At 36.4% G+C, this 19,569-nt stretch overlaps 1 protein-coding gene across 1 annotated transcript in view; it reads left to right on the top strand.

Annotated features, from left to right (window-relative positions):
* The window catches only part of FRZB (frizzled related protein), a 33,738-nt gene extending 20,784 nt beyond the window's left edge, over positions 1–12,954 (top strand). Inside the window, exons 3-6 of the mRNA XM_055289936.2 lie at positions 4,058–4,123; positions 7,988–8,192; positions 8,891–8,954; positions 11,953–12,954. Coding sequence (XP_055145911.1) covers positions 4,058–4,123; positions 7,988–8,192; positions 8,891–8,954; positions 11,953–12,069 — 452 coding nt within the window. The 3' untranslated portion in view covers positions 12,070–12,954. The remainder of the gene's footprint in view (positions 1–4,057; positions 4,124–7,987; positions 8,193–8,890; positions 8,955–11,952) is intronic.
* Positions 12,955–19,569: the final 6,615 nt, after the last annotated feature.

Here is a 19,569-nt window from a genome sequence, read left to right as displayed (position 1 = left end):
GTGCATCTGGTAAAAATTAAAATGATTTAAACTCTGATCTGATTAGAAAGGGTCAGTCTTGAAAAAGTTATAAAGGAAATTGTAACACAAATACAATTGTATATTCTTCTCTCCTTCCCCATAGTTTTTGACAATAAATCCTGAGCACAGATCTAAGGGTTTTTTTCCTAGAACAAAACAGAAAAATATCCACTCAAACATAGTAGTCCTCCAAAGTCATAGTACATGAAAGGTTATGAGAGTTCGGGGATCTGATGAAGTTAATTATAGTCTTACAGCTCTGGATAAGACCCAAAGGCATTCAATTTCAAACAAAGGTCAGGGATAGAAAGTTTTATCACACTTAAGCTTGAACTCAAACAAGGTTGCATTAAATAGTGACGGTCCAGTGAGTATCATATTTCATAGCTGTATCAGGGACTTAGACTTCTTTAGATCGTCTAAGATAATATCAAAAATACTAGTATCCTTATGTTTTTTAAAAATAAATGAGCATATTTGTATGAGCAAAACTGAATAAAGAAGGCTAAGATTCTTGTCTCCTCTGAACTATTTTGATTTTTATAAGAAGCTACTCTGAGGCAGCAAGGCTGTTCACTGCTCGGGCACTGCATGTATCATGGGGCATTTCCCCTGAGCTGCAGACCAACTTCTGCGAAGTACTAGGCATGTTAACTTTTCAAACTCAGATTTCTACTAGAGTGATAAACTCATGTTGCTATGAAATAAAGAGTCTCCAGTTTCATTAGCAGATATGTAGGAGATCATTAGTATTAGGAGAGTCACTAGAAAGATCAAGCAAGAGGAGTGGAGGGAATGTGAGGAAGAACTAAGCTGAAAATAGTTTTCTGTCCTTTCCATGGCTGCTCATAAATGTAGCACTGCACTCTGTCCCACAATTGAAGGTATTGTATTAATTCCAGGCTTTGAGGTAAATGAATTGCTAATGTTAAAACTGCCCGTGTTTGAAGATCTCTTTGTCACTTCTTAGCCTATTTTGTCAAAACCAACTCCTTTAACTTTTAAAATATTTTTTTCCTTACGTAAAGCACCAAGGCAGACGCTAATTCATTTATAAGCTTTTCTTCTCAACAGCGAAATACAGAAAAATCAGTATCTAATTGTTTTTGTGCAGAGCTCAGTAAATAATAGATTTCATTTTCCATTCTAAAAAGCTTGTGCCATTAGGAAATTGGGAGAGGAGGATCACTAGCAATTAAACAAGAAATGATGGTAATGCTACAGGCCCCCCAAAAAGAGTATCAAGAAATCAACTATTGGTAATAAAAATAAACTGTTACATCTGATTTAGGGTAGCAGGTACAAAAAAGGTGACAGCTAATGCATGCAACATACCTCTCTATTGATTCTTCACAATTTCACAGTTCTTGGGCTTGTGGGGATGTATATGTTGATGTGTGTAAACATAATTTAGATGAGGATTATGTTTCAGATCTATTGATCTAAGATACCCTTTTCATGAATAACCTAAGATATGAATTTTTAGGTTGAATAAGCATAAATGAGAGGAGGTTCTTTCGTATTTGAGCTTTGTGGATATAAACTCAGCTTCTCCTTATTACTGTTATTTTATCAAGCTACTTGAACTAGACAGATAATTTGCTTATGGCAATAGCTAGGGATTGGGACATATTGTCCCATATAAATATTTAAAATATATATTTAGTATGGCATTGTTACCTTGGAGACCAGCAGAAATAAGAAGTATATGGCAGATGAGCAAAATTTAGTCCCAAGAATATTTGCTTAGCTCATTAGCTGTTAGGTAATAGTCTAGCTACGTATATGTAGTTGTATGCATAGCTTTGTAAATGCCTACTTGAAATATTCTAAATCATTTTATAATATAATTTTTAAAAATCCCTGCCTGGAAAGTTTTATGGAATCCATTTGTTTATGCTCCAGGCAAAGATATGTAAGTAACAACATCAAATTAGACTCAATTCAGTGACAGTTGCTATAGTTCTTGCCAAAATTTTTTATTTGAGCACATGAAAATTTCTGAAGAATTACAAATGTGTAATTTATTTACATGACTTATTTTTGGTAGATATTTATTTTTAAGTAGAAAAATCACAAGTCTACATATGGATGAAGAGAATTTATAAACCTAATACCACAAAATTTACGTCTTCAGAAATATTCTCATCTCAAGAATATCTCTTTAAAAATACATACAACATTTTAATACAGAATAAAATATAGAACACCAAAAACTAGGTAACTTTTTGTTCTCTTTTAAATGATAATACAATCATTTTGATAATAAAGTTATTTTTGGAATAGTTTTTGTCAAAATAGCAACTAGCACTAATGTTACTCATTGTTTATTGGCTGAGATCTTCACAGAAATTATGTGCTAAAAATTATCAGGAGAACAAGGGAAGGAGCTGTGTGTGGTATTGAGGAATTCTCATTTCTGTCTTGGGCAAGAGCAACAGTTGCTGCTGCTACCTATCCCCAGTAGAGATACTTATTTCTCTGGCAGGAAGGGTGATACTCTTTTTGGGACTGCTATTTTAAAGCATATTATCGACAAGTTCAACTGGAAATAAAATTTATTTTCATTAGAAAATACAAGTGGTCAACAAAAGCTTCTGCCTTTTATTGCTCCCCATGTTAACATAAAACAACTTTTTTTTTTTTTGAGACGGGGTCTTACCTGTCACCCAGTCTGGAGTGCAGCAGCGTGATCTTGGCTCACTGCAGCTTTGACTTCCAGGGCTCAAGTGATCCTCCCAACTCAGTCTCCTGAATAACTGAAACTACAGGGACACGCCACCACACCAGCTGATTTTTGCATTTTTTGTAGAGATGGGGTTTTGCCACGTTGCCCAGACTGGTCTTGAACTCCTGGGCTAAAGCAATTTTTTTTCCCCCACCTACCGCCCCACCATGTTGGCCTCCCAAAATGAGTGCTGGGATTACAGGTGTGAGCCCTTGTGCCCAGCCATAAAATGCCTTTTAAGTGAAACTTTTTTTCTTGATGTCCTTTCTCTAATTTATGTGTTCTTATTTCCTTTCTGTGTCAAAAGTGAAGCACATACCATTTAATTTTTCATAAAGCTTTCTCAGGGGCATTATTTAAAGAAATCTTTACATATAATTAAATATTTTAATATAATTGTGTATTATTTTCTACTTTTATATTGACATTAATTCCTGACAATTTGCCATGCTTATGATGTATATTTCTTAGCTAAGTAATATTAGCTTTGTAGCTCTTCTATAAAAGGTATAACAATCTACTCTTCAAGATGTCCAATGAATCTACCTTATAGATGAAACATTTTGAGATAATTAGAATTATTATTATGATGGCCAAAACCACAACTACTTTTGTACCAACCTAATATATACATAAAATATGCATTCTGGTCACCACTCACCAGATATTTTTAAAACATGAAATTTCTCTCTTCAAAATGCATGCATAATTTCCTCCAACAAGCACAAAAATACCATTGAGTTGAATGGTAGCTATTTTACCTGTAGAAGGGGCTCACTGCCCCCTCTTAAGAACTTCACCAAGTTCACTGGGTTGTAATAACACTTGCTTATCTCTTTGAGTTGCTTTCAGATCTAGGAACTAACAGTAGGAGGAGTACTGTGTCATCTGTTTAAAGTATATGAGCATTAGGTGATAGTCCACAGGGTAAACCAGCTACCTGAGCACAGGCGGAAAATTGCCTCCCAGTTGGCATTCATAATATTAATACTTCCATAAGCATGAAGTGTACCTCTTTCAGGATTAAGGGGTCATGCTCTTCTCATGCATGGAGGTGAACAGCATTTCCTCAGGATTTGGGTGGTTTGTTGAGAATGGAAACTCGTTCTCATGAGCATACTGACATTGAATAAGAGGACATGTAGATAGAATAAACATGAACGTAGTTCCAGGAGGAAAAGATCGGACACACAGAATTGACAAGAGCCTTCTCACCACCAAATTGAGATCTAGTCTGAGCAAAAAATGTGAGGAAACAAAAGAAAGCTAATATTGGAAATGTGCTTATAACTAAAATGTGTTTTTCAGAACGCTGTAAATGTAAGCCTATTAGAGCTACACAGAAGACCTATTTCCGGAACAATTACAACTATGGTAAGGAAAACTTCATGGTTGATGTATAAACTGCTGTGTTAAGAAAGGTGTGTGGGTGCACCTATGAGGATGTGCACATGTAAATGAATGGAGCCATTTAAGAATAAGGCTTAAAAACAGAAGGACAATTTTTAGGAGCATAGTCTCTCTGCCCCAACCAATTAAAATGTCTCACATGGGCAAAATGCTTAACACTTGGTTGATGTTGAAGCACATCAAGCAGTATTGTCATCCTAGAGCCATGCACTTAAGTACACAGATATAAGTATCACAGAGATAAGTATGGGACTCTTCCCTACCTGGAGGCTGAGGGAGGATTTGAGCTCAAGTTGGGTTGCATAGGCCATCAGTTGTGCTTCACTGGGTGAACAGCAGAGCACTTTGATGCATAAGGAACTGTTAAAAGACTCAAACTTGACTTCTTCAGTCAGCCTATCCCATGAAAAACACTGACAGATTTGGAAAGTAACACTTGTAGAAGTTGTTGATATTCAGCTATGGAAATGTGTTGTTATCTAGCTTGACTTAAAATCCGACATTCTAATAAACTCAATATTAATTGAAGAGCCACCAATCCAAATGTAGCTGACAAACTTAACTGAAGGATTAAAAACCTGCCATTTTTGCGCCAGGGACTGTGCTAAGTGATTTCCATACATTATCTTTAATTTTCTCAGCTGCCCCATGAGATATATTGTCAATGATTTTATCAGTGATTATTGAACCTAAGTTGTCCCTTCTTTGATTGTTCACAATGTACTTTGGATGCTGGTGTATATTTTAGAGTCATAAATTCATTTATACAGTCATTATATTTAGAAAGGGCAATTAACAGAGCTTTCCCATTGATATATAAGGGACTGATATTTACTGTATTCCATAGGCATTTTGATTTTTTCTAATATCTATGGTATTAATAAAAGGTATGTTACTATCTCTGCAGAAGACTATTGATGTTGAGTCAATGAGTAAACATGGAGATTAAACAGACTTTTACAGTGAACCTTATTAAAATAAGAGTTTTATTATTGCATTTATATACACTATTTTAAAGTATATAGGATATATACAGCAGATTTATTTCTTCTATACTTTTGGGAATTGAAAGGAGAGAAATGAATAAGACTGTAAAAGTTATCTTCAATATCTTTCAAAATGCAGTATATTAAAAATATAAAGTTGAAAATTTTTGGTTTAGTTAAATCTCTTTAAAACAAATCCACCTTGTTTCCCAAATTTTTCTTCAATGGAATTAATTCCTATGTTTTGCCTGCTACTCCTCTTAAGAGGAATGTAGCTTTTCTTAGTCAGTGATGGATGTTCTTTCTAAGTTTGTAAGGTTATGTTTATGTAAGAAGTCAAATGCCTGGCTGCTTATCTAAGAACCCACTTCTTTACAGATTGATGTGAAGAACCCTAGGGAAACGGGAGGCCTTAATTTCTAGGAGATTAGCTTGTTAAGATTGAAAAATGCTATATGAACTTTTATATACTGTAACACTAAGAATAAAAACATATCAATTTTATATCAGGGAAATGTAATTATTTATATTTATTTTATGTATCCTATTATCAAGTTTTATCTAGCTTCTTTAGTGCTGCAATGGTTGTTGCTGTTATTTTTGTTAAAAGTTGAATGACAAGTCATGGAAAGTGAAGGTCTTAGAGAAGGTAGCTGGATGAATATCATAAAATAAAATGGGATATGGATTATAATTCATGGAAAGGAGCAGATAATTTCTTTTTTGTAGCCAAGTAATAGCTAAGTTGATCATAGTTTCAGGATTGCCATTTGTCTGGGATTTCTTACAGTTTCTTTGGGGAAGGGAGGCACTCAAATGATTAAATAGAAGGAAGAACTCTGAAAAGGAAGTATATTTTACTTCCAAAATATTTTTATCTTCTATATCTGCATGTCAAGGTGGGAGCAGTTGGAAATTCAGACAAAACCTCTACTTCATTTAGATTAATTCTGGGAAAAACTCTAAGTGTTAACAAAATTACTTGAGTGAAAAAGTAGGTCTTGTAGAAAGATATTTATTTTGGAGTGGGTACATGTGCTAAAAATTTCTAATGAAAATAGTAGACACTGGGTAAATAAATCATTAGTTTGAGAACATTTGCACAGTTCACTAATCTCTAATAGTTGATGGATGCTATGAAGCACGTTCACTTAAGCCAGGACACACAAAAATGCCTGCTAGCTGGGGTTGTGAATTTCTCATCTGATTCTCCCAAATGGCATTTCAAAATGTGCAATCTTATCTTTTGTTAAATACAGAATAGGGAGAACATGAATAGAAAGGGGCTCCACTTGCCAGTCAAACCAAGCGAGGACAGTTGGGTAGTTACAGTTTGTTTGCTACACGTTCTCATACTTGAGGCAACTAATTCTCCGAAGACTGAAATGTGAAGCTTTTAGAATTCATTAGTAACTAATTTCTGTCATGTGTGTTGTACTGGTAGAATAAGTTTATGTAATGAAATTGGAGCATTAATGGGGGGAATGGTTGATTAGCTGGTTTTATATTTTTCAAGGATTACTTTCTTCTAATCCTTTATAGTCCAAAACCTCTAAAATATGTGGGAAGGTACTCAGATTAAAGTGGTTTGCAATTATGTGCCTAAGAAGTTTTTGAAATGTTGACTCATTTGGATAGACGGTGTTTTCCTCTATCTAATGTCCATGGATAGTGAACTGGAGCAATGAGGGTACTGGGAGAAATGCCACTGGCTTTTTACTAACTGATATTTTTACTTATTTCTTGGTGTTTTAAAACTTCTCTTTTTAAAAGCTCATTTACTAGAAGCAGGAATCTAAACAACTTGACTCTTTTAAAGGGGAGAGATACAGAAAAGCAGATCTGTATTTTCTAGATTCTGAGTCACATACTTTAACTTTGCAACTGAAGGCAATTTGTTGTTACGTTCATAAGTAAAGCAACTCTTGTGAGATAAATTGGGTGCCAATATATCCATCGAGAGAGGTAGAATAATGCCATTGACGTGTGAGAATATATTCCATAGCACGTGAGGGGAAGGAATGTTGGAGTGTCTGACTTCAAAGCAGATGGAGGAAATAAGATCTGGTGGTGACAATTTTTATTCAAGAAGTAAATATAGCCCACTTAGAGGAGAATATAAAAGATAATCTGTACTAAACACAAAGGAAAAAAGGACCTAATATCTGAACAAAGAAGAAAATGTAGCCCACCTAAAGGAGAATATAAAAGATAATCTGTACTGACCACAAAGAAAGAAAGGAGCTAATATGTGAACAGCGAGCCAAGATGAGGAAGGTGAAAAGATTGCAGAGCCAGTCTGGGAACGCTATTGAGCAGGACAATTTTATAACACTAAAGAGGCCCACCACTTGAGAAAACCTGTTAATAGACCCGATAAAAGAATGTCGACAAGGAATAAAGCATATTTAAGTATTAGGTCTTTTCATATAGTAAAATTAACATAGTTTAAATTCCTGTTGGCAGCAATTGGAACTGCACATGCATATATACACATCCAAAATGGAATTTTAGAGAAAAATTGTATCGGATTGTTGACTCAATCTTTGATTCTCTAAATGGATTTCTCAAAAGCACATGCACACGCATGCATAAATACATGTGAATATATGCATAGCCACAAATTGGAAAGGGAGCAGGGCTGAGCACGAGGAGGTCGGGTGTGTTGTTTTGTGTCACACACTACAATCTAAGGCGAAAATATCTGGCTGACTTTTCTGTTCCGTTCATTGAATATCAAGTGGATAAGAATTAACTAAAGAGAAGCCTACTTTGGCTTTTTTTGAATGGGGCACCTATTTTGTGTCATATTATTATCAGCTTTTCTGGTCTTTTATCCCAGTCATTCGGGCTAAAGTTAAAGAGATAAAGACTAAGTGCCATGATGTGACTGCAGTAGTGGAGGTGAAGGAGATTCTAAAGTCTTCTCTGGTGAACATTCCACGGGATACTGTCAACCTCTATACCAGCTCTGGCTGCCTCTGCCCTCCACTTAATGTTAATGAGGAATATATCATCATGGGCTATGAAGATGAGGAACGTTCCAGGTAATTCACTCTTTAAGGATACAGAATAACTACTTTGCTTATCCTACTCTCACTGCATTTGTCTCTAGAGATGTTACCCTCGCATTTTTACATTGGGATCTGTCTACCTTCTTGGGGATTACAGATAAGTTTTAGTTGGGTTTCTTGATTTCATATATGGAATGGGTGTATGTGTGTAGTTTATAGGTTTACATTTTTTTTTTTTTTTTTTTTTGAGACGGAGTCTTGCTCTGTCGCCCAGGCTGGAGTGGCGTGGTCTCGGCTCACTGCAAGCTCCACCTCCCGGATTCACGCCATTCTCTTGCCCCAGCTTCCCGAGTAGCTGGAACTACAGGCGCCCGCCACTACGCCTGGCTAATTTTTTGTATTTTTAGTAGAGATGGGGTTTCACCTTGTTAGCCAGGATGGTCTTGATCTCCTGACCTCGTGATCCGCCCGCCTCGGCCTCCCAAAGTGCTGGGATTACAGGCGTGAGCCACCGCGCCCGACCAGGTTTACATTTTTCTTGGGAGAGGGACCATAACTTCATTTGTTTCTTAAAGGGGTCTGTGACTCACAAATGGTTGATAGTTACTGTTCTAAATCTTAGCTGTCCTATTCAAGAATAAACATATAAGTCTTTCTTGGCACTGTTTCCTTGTATTTTTCAGTAACAGGTTTTAATTTTTCAAAAATGGTTGCTCCTTTTAAAAATACAGATTACTCTTGGTGGAAGGCTCTATAGCTGAGAAATGGAAGGATCGACTTGGTAAAAAAGTTAAGGTAAGCCTGTATTTTATGTTTGAAGTAATACACTGAAAACAAAACAAAAGTAGAAAATCAGCCATCTGTCACTGAAATGAAATAGCTGCCTTCAACAATATGAGAAATATTAAAATCTAGTATTCATATATTTATATATTCCAAGAGCTGAATTTGTCTTTAATGTCTATTTTATTTAAGGCATGAGTTCCCTGCGTGTGTATCAAAGATCTAACTACAGTTGCCCTAATGTCTCTTCACAAGGAGTCTAGCTGTAGTCCAGTCCTGGTGGGGTGGTTTCATGTTGTCTGGCTCCTTCTAGCTTATCACTCTGCCATTTTTAAAGGCATCACTTTCATACTCATGTTCACCTGGAGGTCACAAGATGGCTACTCTGCCTCTAATATCACGTCTACATTTCAGGCAGGAAAAAGAGGAGGTAAAAGGGATTTCCAAGAGCCTCATCAAGCAACTTTTACTTAGCTGCAAAACAGCCTAGAAAATGTAGTCTTTTTAAACCTGTGGATATTGCTTCTTTGAACAAACTGCAGTTTGTGAGAAGGGGAGAATAAATGATGGGAAGGAAAATAAACAATGATGTCCAATGAATAAACACCAATTCCTATGTACAAAGTGTAGCTACATTCATCTGTATATAAGAGATCTGAACAAATTAGGTCCTTAGAGCAGTAATGTAGCCTTATTTTTAAGCCAAATAACTCTTAGATTGTGGAATTGATACATTTTTTAAAATCACGTAGTACATTACTCTATTATAGAAGGTTTTGTTTCTTCTTACTGCACTAAGAAAATCTGTTTTAAAGAAAAGAATGGGGTGGGGGAATGCATAGGGGGACAAAAAAATCTCAAAGGATGTGTGGGTGGGTGCGGGGGAGTGGGAACTGTACCAAACATAATACATCCTCTTCCTTCTGCAAGTTTGAAGGCTTGGGAAACATTTACATGGTAAGTTAAACACCCCTGGGCGGTTTATCTTATACATCTGGCACTTGACACGGCAGACACGTTTGGGTTTAAGTGACCTACAAAAATGTAGAGGGCATTATTTTGTAAGGAGAAACTACCCTCCAGTAAGTTCTTCTCCCCTTCAGTAGATTTGTCAAAAGGGAGATACATTTCAAGTTCAGACTTGTGGGCATTCTCTCTGCATCTCTCTTCAATTAGTTTGGTGTTTATTAAAGAAAAAAGTGGCTCTTGTTCAGTATGTTGGAATCTCTTACTGTCTTTTTAATTTGGTTTTCTGCTTGCTAATGCAGAACAGGAATTTGTCCTAAATTCCTGTACCAGTTGGAAGAGCTTTCAATATCCCTGCTGCAAAGCATGTAACAAGGCTTACTGCTCCTCTTTTGGTACCAAAACAATATCATTGTGTTGTTGACAGGACACATGGCTTGTTTGTCCTGTTTCCCATTGCTTTCTGCAATATTTCCCATTGTTTTCTGCAGGGGACTTGCAGAGTTATTATTGTAAAGTCATTTATATTCTCAGTCTGGATTTAAATATTCTAAAGGAAAGAAACCAATAATTTGAACAATTTTAAATTCATATGCAGATATTGAGGGCTAAAGAGTTTGGGTAGAAAACTCTTTGGCCAGAATTATTGAGATTCCTATTTTAGTTTTCCAGTCAATTTGAAGATGTGTAAAAAGAGTTTTATGGAGGATGTTATTTTTTCAATCAGATTTGCTCTTAGCTGAGTTTTGCTCTCAGTGGATAAATCAATAATTTTATAAGAAACATTATTATGGTTTTTTCATGCAAATGGTTGTTTACCTAAGTCTCTTATAGCAGATGATTCAAGATGTTTGGACTTCCTTGGGAAGTTGAGAATCAGACTGTTTTTGAAATATAAAGACAAGATTGTGGAGTAAAGTATACTAAAATGAAGAATTACTTTCAGTAACAGAAAAACAATAACAAATTTACCATGTGCTAAGCACTTTATATTTTTATTAATCTTCAGATGTATCTACTTCTTATAAGTAGATTCTATTATCAGTTCCAACATATACATGATGAAAATGAGGTCTAGTAAGTTCAAGAAACTTCACACAGTAAGTGGTGGAGTTAGAATTTGAACTTGGGCCATCTGACCCAAGGATCTGATGGTCCTTGCTCTTTAAAGTGTGGTCCCTGGACCAGCAACATAGGTGTCACCTGGGAGCTTGTTAGTAATGAAAATCTTGGGCCCTGTCTCAGACCTACTGAATGAAAATTTGCAATTATAACAAATTCCCCATATGATATCCCCGTGTCTGAAGTTTGGGAAGTACAGCTGTAGTTCGTATTCCTTACCTATCCTCATGTAATATAACTTCCATTTAACTTAAATTACATGAAAATATTATTGACATTGTTAATATGAAATATTACTAAACTTGATTGTGTTTATTAAAAACATTGCTAATGCCTGCTGCTTTGTAACACTTAGAACGAGGGTAGGACCTTGTCTGTTTTATTCATTGTACTTAGTGGATATTACTTAGAAAAATATTTTTGAGACCCCCCCATCCCTCAAAAAAATTTCCATTTTTTTTTCAGTGCTCAAATCACATAGACTTTAAAAGGCTATATTCTTATGTGTATTAAGAGAGGATGTTGAAAAATAGCCTTCCCTTCAAATTCTGTGTATAAATCTTCCATTCGTTGAGTATCTATGAAGCACTAGCCTCCTGTATGTTACCTCAGGAAATACCCAGAGATATAGGGAGATATTTCTGTCATCGTTTACAGACATGGACATTTTAAGTTTAAGGTTTGATAAGAAAGCATTACTAAATATATTATAGATGGGCAACTTTGCGCTTGTTAAAATTAGAGAATAATGTTCATATTGCATCAGTTTTCTTGTTACCCTGGGAAATAGATTTATACTTTTGGAAAAGTAGCAAAATGCTTCAGAGATCTGACCTTGCAGTCTGACCCAGTTGTTAGAATCATGGAAATAATGACCCTGGTGATATGTGCTTGTGACTATTTTCTATTTTAAATTTCACAGCGCTGGGATATGAAGCTTCATCATCTTGGACTCAGTAAAAGTGATTCTAGCAATAGTGATTCCACTCAGAGTCAGAAGTCTGGCAGGAACTCGAACCCCCGGCAAGCACGCAACTAAATCCCGAAATACAAAAAGTAACATCAGTGGACTTCGTATTAAGACTTACTTGCATTGCTGGACTAGCAAAGGAAAATTGCACTATTGCACATCATATTCTATTGTTTACTATAAAAACCATGTGATAACTGATTATTACTTCTGTTTCTCTTTTGGTTTCTGCTTTTCTCTTCTCTCAACCCCTTTGTAATGGTTTGGGGGCAGACTCTTAAATATATTGTGAGTTTTCTATTTCACTAATCATAAGAAAAACTGTTCTTTTGCAATAATAATAAATTAAACATGCTGTTACCAGAGCCTCTTTGCTGGAGTCCCCAGATGTTAATTTACTTTCTGCACCCCAATTGGGAATGCAATATTGGATGAAAAGAGAGGTTTCTGGTATTCACAGAAAGCTAGATATGCCTTAAAACATACTCTGCTGATCTAATTACAGCCTTATTTTTGTATGCCTTTTGGGCATTCTCCTCATGCTTAGAAAGTTCCAAATGTTTATAAAGGTAAAATGGCAGTTTGAAATCAAATGTCACATAGGCAAAGCAATCAAGCATCAGGAAGCGTTTATGAAGAAACAACACACAAGATGAATTATTTTTGAGATTGTCAGGAAGTAAAATAAATAGGAGCTTAAGAAAGAACATTTTGCCTGATTGAGAAGCACAACTGAAACCAGTAGCCGCTAGGGTGTTAATGGTAGCATTCTTCTTTTGGCAATACATTTGATTTGTTCATGAATATATTAATCAGCATTAGAGGAACGAATTATAACTAGACATCTGCTGTTATCACCATAGTTTTGTTTAATTTGCTTCCTTTTAAATAAACCCATTGGTGAAAGTCTTTTTTTTTCTCTTCTTTTAAAATAAATCAGAATTGCCGTATTGACCAGGAAAAGATTATGTATGCACGTGCACCAGGGTGTTAGTTTTTAAAAGTACATGGCTCTATAAAAATGCTGTAGATTACAGAATGATGAAATGTGCAGGTTTTTTTTTTTTTTCTGGTGTGTGTGTATCTGTATTTGTGTACATGTGTGTCCTTGCACTCACACCTAAGGTGGATTAAAATACAGGCCTGCAAACTGGCCTGCACTGTATCATTTGGATTTGTGCTGCTTAATGCTCAGTGAAAAATGTCTAGTAAAATGAATTATGGTTGTCAAGAGAGAGGTTATGTCGACTTTTGAACCAATTGCACATTTCTCGTTACCCAAGCTGTGGTGAGATCCCAGGGGCTGTGGTGAACAAATGATGCTTTTATAGATGGTCCCTAGCTTACAATGATTCAATTTGCAATGCTTCAATTTAACAATTTTTTGACTTACAATGGGTTTATCAGGATGTAACCCAATGCATTTCAACTTACGATATTTTCAATTTAGAATGGGTTTATCCAGATGTAACCCCATCGTAAATGGAGGAGCATCTGTACTTCCTTCCTCTGGCAGAGTTCCTTAGAGCCTCTGCCAATTACTTCAAAGTTTCATTCTCTGCCATTTACATGTGTGCTATTAGTAGAACCAAATTTCTAAGCTGTGGCGTGCTGAAAATAAAATGCTTATGAAGCAAAAATCGTGCTATGCTTCCTTCTACAAGGATAATCAAGCAAGGATGAAATTCATTCCTAAACAAAAGTTTCCTAAAATGGTAAATAATCATCTATCCAAATGTTCTATTTTAAAAGTGTGAGCTGGGTGTGGTGGGTGCACCTGTAATCCCCACTACTTGGGAGGCTGAGGAAGGAAGACGGCGAGAGCCCATGAGGTTGAAGCTGCAGTAAGCTATGATTGTGGCCACTGCACTCCAGCATAGGCGATAGAGCATGACCCTGTCTCTGTAACAACAACAAAAGTGTAAAAGTTGATTCTACAAATTGGAGTCACTCATATCATACCCAACTAAAATAGAGTCGGGAGGCCATGGAGAAAGGCACCCAGGTCCCTGTTCAAGGAACCGTTTTTGCAGTTCAACAGAAAAATCACGAAGACCTAACTCTAACCTTAAGATAAAGTTACCTAGTAGCTGCTGCCACTCACCAATCAGAACTTGCTAGATCCTACAAGACACGCCTGGCTCCAGTGAACTTTCGTTCAAAACCATTTAGATCACCTTCCTCTCTTCCCCAGTAAAACCCCAGCCTTTCTCTTTGTTCTTTGAACACACCTAGAGGCTACACTGGTTTGTGTGCCCAGAATTAGAATTCTAATTCTTGTATTCCCAAATAAACGCTTTACTTGGAGATTTATCTCTCTATATTTAAAGGTGACAGAGTGAGGGAACATTCCTGCCTTGTGATTGACTTTCCAAAGCCAACAATTTCCCCAGCCCCAGAAGAAAACATTCCCACCTTTGCCTATAGGACTGCATAGTCTTTTGAGCTTCCAAAAGACCACTTCCAAAGGGCTTGCCATCTGCCCGTTGTTGCTATATTCTCAGATGGCAAGGACATCTCTTTTGAGGTGCTGATGTCTTAGCCTTAAAAGGTGAGTTGGGTGTCACTGGGGATTAATGAAGCGCCACCGTGGAGGGACTGCCCCTGAGAATCTCTTCCTGGTATGTATGCCTCAACTTGAGCCTGAGGACAGAGGGGTGGAAAGTAGTGCTGGTGCCTCAGCCTGTTTTCCTCAGGCTTTCTCATGTTAACTCTGTAAAGAAGGACAAGAATTGACTACAGGAGTGGTTTAAAGGAACTGTTATCTCAAATCCACAAACGTCAAGTCTCTAAAAGCACAGTAAGCAATGTTAAGTAAGGAAATCTTTTGATGTATAAAAGCTGCAGATGTTTCCAGCTTCTGCAGTTTTTTTGGGGGGGTGGGGGTTGGGTAAAGGGGGTATGATCAGTTTCTGTGTAGGAATTTGACACACTTTATGCTTAATATAAACAAAACATGGCCAGATTCTTAGATTCAGCAGTTTTTTTTTAAACCACCTTCCATTTGGTGCCATTTTACAACCTACTGTTTTACAACCACCATCTATAGTGGCCATGTTTGATTTTGCTCATCTATACGAGGCTTCTGTCAGCTGTTTAAACATTTCTAATGGAATAAAGCCCATGAATAAAGTACATTTGGTTTTTCAGTTTGATAGCTACAATATCTTCGTTAATAAACTGTGCAGACCTCTTTTGGGAGGATGGCATGATTTATCATGATAGTCACGTTTCTCATCAGACTGCAAAACCATTTCTACTCTAGTTGCCATAGTACAAAGATATCTCGTTAATGCCTTTCTATAGGGTTTTCTTGCAGATAGTAACTTTTAAAGCCACTAAAAATGTAATATACATGCATCCTTGTCAGTAACCTTGAGATTGATAAAATTTATATTTCTTTAAAAAAATTTATTCACCTTTAGGATTTTAATTTTCTTAGCCAAATAAAAGTCAGATGAATGCTGAATAAAGTAGCAAATATTTAAATAGCAACAAACATGGATTCTCTTTTCATGGATACGTATTTTACTGTGTGACATACAATGTAATCTGATTCAGTGCCATATGTTGCACCCAGCATTCAGGGATGGGTGAGACAAACTCTGTCCACATCTGTTATACATTAAGAAGGCAAATACAAAAGTTATAATCGCTGTGAGCAAATAGCACTACCTATTGCCTTCTGCAAGAAATTATTTGCTATTACATTTCAATAAGTAAAATGACTAAAAGTATTTCAAGATTGATATTTAGCACTGAGTTTTAACATATTTTAATACACAAAAATTCAAGAAGATGGTAAAAATAAAGCAGAGACTTCTAATATGGTGTTACTGAAATCCAGCCTATAAAATTTAAAAGTATTGTTCCCAGATGTATTAATATTAACAAAGACAGTATAGTCATACCTTTCATAATTATCTGTTTGGGGTAATAACATCTAACAGTGGCTAGAACTGTATACGAAACACTTGTGCATATGTTACCTCACTTATTCCTTGAAAGTTGTTGAAGTAGATGTTTTATTCCCATATAACAGATTTTTTTTTTAAATGAGGATTTAGAACTTCAGAGTTCTGTAAGTAGCAGAGCTGGGCCTTAGATCCTCATAATCTTATTTCCCAAATTATATGTTTTCCACCATTGCAATTTCTGATAAAAAGGTAAATGCGTCCTAGCATTGTAAAAAAAGAAAAAGCATAGTGTCAGGCATATAATGGTAGCTATTGCTATTATTGGATTATAATAAATAATAATATAAATATAAATATAACAACAGCTATTATTTCTTAAACTGAGGTCTACCAACTATGTTAGAAAGCCTATATAATATAGTCCCAAATCTAATCCAAGATACTGTCACTTCACCTTTTCAGGTGTCCTCCCTTATGAAATCAGAATTTCAGTAGAATTATTTCCATACAGGATGGGTAGGTGAATAAAGTAATTTTGGGGGCATTAATTGTTTAAAAATATGTGACTCTCAGTTAAAAAAGCATTTTTCAAAGTTTCTGTTTTCCCTTGAATTTGGAGAAAAGTAAACAGTTAATTGTATTCAACAACACCTGGAAGAAGGTTGAAACTAAAAGTTGATAATTATCACAAATAAAACCAGAATGACGACTTCCACTGGGAACTCTCATTTCTCCTTTTTAGATTATGCCCCCTATTTTTCCCACCACCAGAGTCCTCCATAATCTAGAAAAACTATTCCACCTGACCTAATTCCCCCTGCTTTTCATTCATTAAGTATTTTCACTATGACAGGGATTCAACATGTTAATACAAGACAACTAAATATGTTTTTCTTTGGATGAAATGCAAACATTTGTCGTGTTTCTACTTAGGTGGTTGTTGAGAACTTGAGGAGTTGTCCCATGAAGAAGGAAAGGTTGTGCTCAAGGAAATCTGTCCAAAAAAAAGGATTTGTGGGAAATTGACACAGAAATGAAAGAAAATGCAGGAAAGAATTTTCTACTAACCACAGGGATGTGGAGGGGAATGACCCCACTCATGACACAGTGGTACCGTGGCCACTCTTGCAAACAGCCACCACCTCCCTCCCCACACACTCAGCATCATGATGTGAGATTGATGTTATGATTGCAGGGTTGGACTTAGGATAGTCTGGGGCCTCAGCAAGGGTGGGTCGGGTGATGTCTGAAACATAGGAGAGCTCTGAGATGTTAAGAAGTCAATGAAACAGGGAACAAAGGATTTCTTGTTTATACTGGGTGGTAAATCCAATAAATAAAGCAGATCCAGTTCACTCTAATGTCTTTATTTCTACATTATTTTGGTAATTCTGAGGGAATCATGGCTCCCCAGAGATGGTATCCTTGTCCTAGCACTGGAAAGCAGAATTTGAGTTGAACTGTGGGACAACTTGGCAAAAGGAGAGATCAATATGAACAAAATTCCTATTGGAAAACTTTCTCTAGGACCTAAAACTCAAGTAACATATCAAAGCTTTAAAAGATGCATGATGCTCCAGGTGAAGTCTTCTGCCAAAAAAACAACAAACATGTTTAAATTTGGCCTTTTCTTTCCTTCTCATTAATTAGTGGAATTGCCATGAGTCCCTTGCTCTGTGAAGGTTTCTCTTTCCTTGAAAATTCAAGATATGGTGTTTTGTAAGTGATCTAACCAGCCAGCTCTTTCTAACAAAACGTGGCCTAAGATAAGAAAAACAAACAAAACAAACAAACCAAAAACAGAAAAAAAAAACCGTGATGCTCAGAAAATATTATACCCACAAATACTGAATTATCCTGTCTGCTCACATTCATCTCTCTTTCCCTCCTGACCATTCTCGCCTATTCTGCTTTTCCTCATATTGCTTGGCTAATTAAATCAAACATATACCTACAGGAATATTTTCAGAATTGCTAGAAGATCAGGCATGATGCAGTTAGAACTATCTGATATTCTTTAAATCCACTGACCAATATCCATGAAGCTCATTTCGATTCCTTTCAGGTCATCAGCTCAGGCAGTCTTGTCCTGAGGTTTTCTTGCCTACACGATGCCTGGAACCACAGCTGCCCACACTCCTTCTTTCTTAGGGACAACATTTGGAGACACTCAATCATTCAAAATGGCCCCCTCACCATACCTGGAGAAGAGATTTGGAGTTAGGGCACTTGGATTCAAATTCTTACTTTGCAACTCATTGGCTGTTAAGCCTTATTTCCAAGCTTCAAGATTAGGAGAGATGAGCTGGACGGATTCTGTTGGGCAGTGCCTGGAGCACGATAGTGCTTAATAGGAATCAGATTCATTCCACCTTTTACTCCCAGATCCTCTCTATGAAGTACACACTTCTCTAACAGGGTTCTAGTGAGTGCTCACTAAGCCCAGAAGAAAAGTGGCTTTCGAGAGATCACACTTCCTGCCTGTTCTCTCTTCTCCATCTTTAAGATGCCAGACTCAAAAAATTCTCAATTTTTCCTCAAATTGAAGATTCAAGTTCTTTTCCTTTCCCTCCAGTGAGGCAAGTGTGCTTAAAATGCAGCATGATCAAGAGACTGGACAAAAGATTCTGGGAAAACCATATAAGTACTCAAATCTACAAATATATCACTAATATAAATTTATGTTTCATTCCAAATATTATTATTTATTTTGGCAACCAAAGAACCAAAAGACTTCTGCAACCATGTTTTTTTATAATTATTATTTTTTAAGGCTAGTCAAGCAATGGGGGTGAAGAAGGAAGAAAAAAAGTCTGTAACTGGTAGTGATCAATCAGTTGTAAATACCAAGGCACTAGGACCAGCCTCCAACCATTTTTAAATATAGAGAATGGTAAACCTATAGGAATTTTAATATCTTCATGCTGGTTATTTCTACGGAGATGTTAACTTCCAGATTAATTCATTTATTCCTTGAACTTTCAAGTGGAATCACGTTTTTATACTTTACTATTATCCATTGTAAGTAATAGGTTACTTTATATAAAAGAGCAAAGTAAAGAAAACAATTTTCTTTGAATGTTATTTATAAAAGTTTGGCTCCCTAAAAAGGTTATTATTCATAGTTTAGGTCAGCAAGGAGAGACCCCTTGAAAAGATACGTGTTCTCAATAAGAGCTGAATTTTTGTCAGAGGATCTTCTCGGTGTTTTTCATTTCCTAGGGAGTCCCAGAAGTACTAAAATTATATCGAGACAAAGTGTTTATGTTTCAAAAGTGCAGGCTCTGCATTCCAGGCTACACACTGAGGGTTCTCAAAACAGAGGCAGCTTTTACTGAAACTGGGAAGTAAGGACAACTCATAAAGGCCCTGGACTGGTCCCTATTAGAAAAACAGACGATAACCAAAAACCCAGCTGCAAAAGGAAGAAACTAATCCAGGAGTTGACAAACTTTTCTGTAAAGGGTCCCATAGTAAATATTTAAGATTTTGCAGGCCATGCAGTTTCTGTTGCAGCTACTCAGCTCTGCCATTGAGGCTCAAAAAACAGACATAGACCACATTATATATGTGAACGGGCATGGCTGTGTTCCAATAAAACTTTATTCATAAAAGCAGGCAGTGGGCTGAATTTGGTTGTTGGGTTGTGGTT

This window comes from Symphalangus syndactylus, chromosome 8, assembly GCF_028878055.3.
Source record: "Symphalangus syndactylus isolate Jambi chromosome 8, NHGRI_mSymSyn1-v2.1_pri, whole genome shotgun sequence".
Lineage (NCBI taxonomy): Eukaryota > Metazoa > Chordata > Mammalia > Primates > Hylobatidae > Symphalangus > Symphalangus syndactylus.
This window is presented reverse-complemented; position numbering and strand designations above follow the sequence as displayed.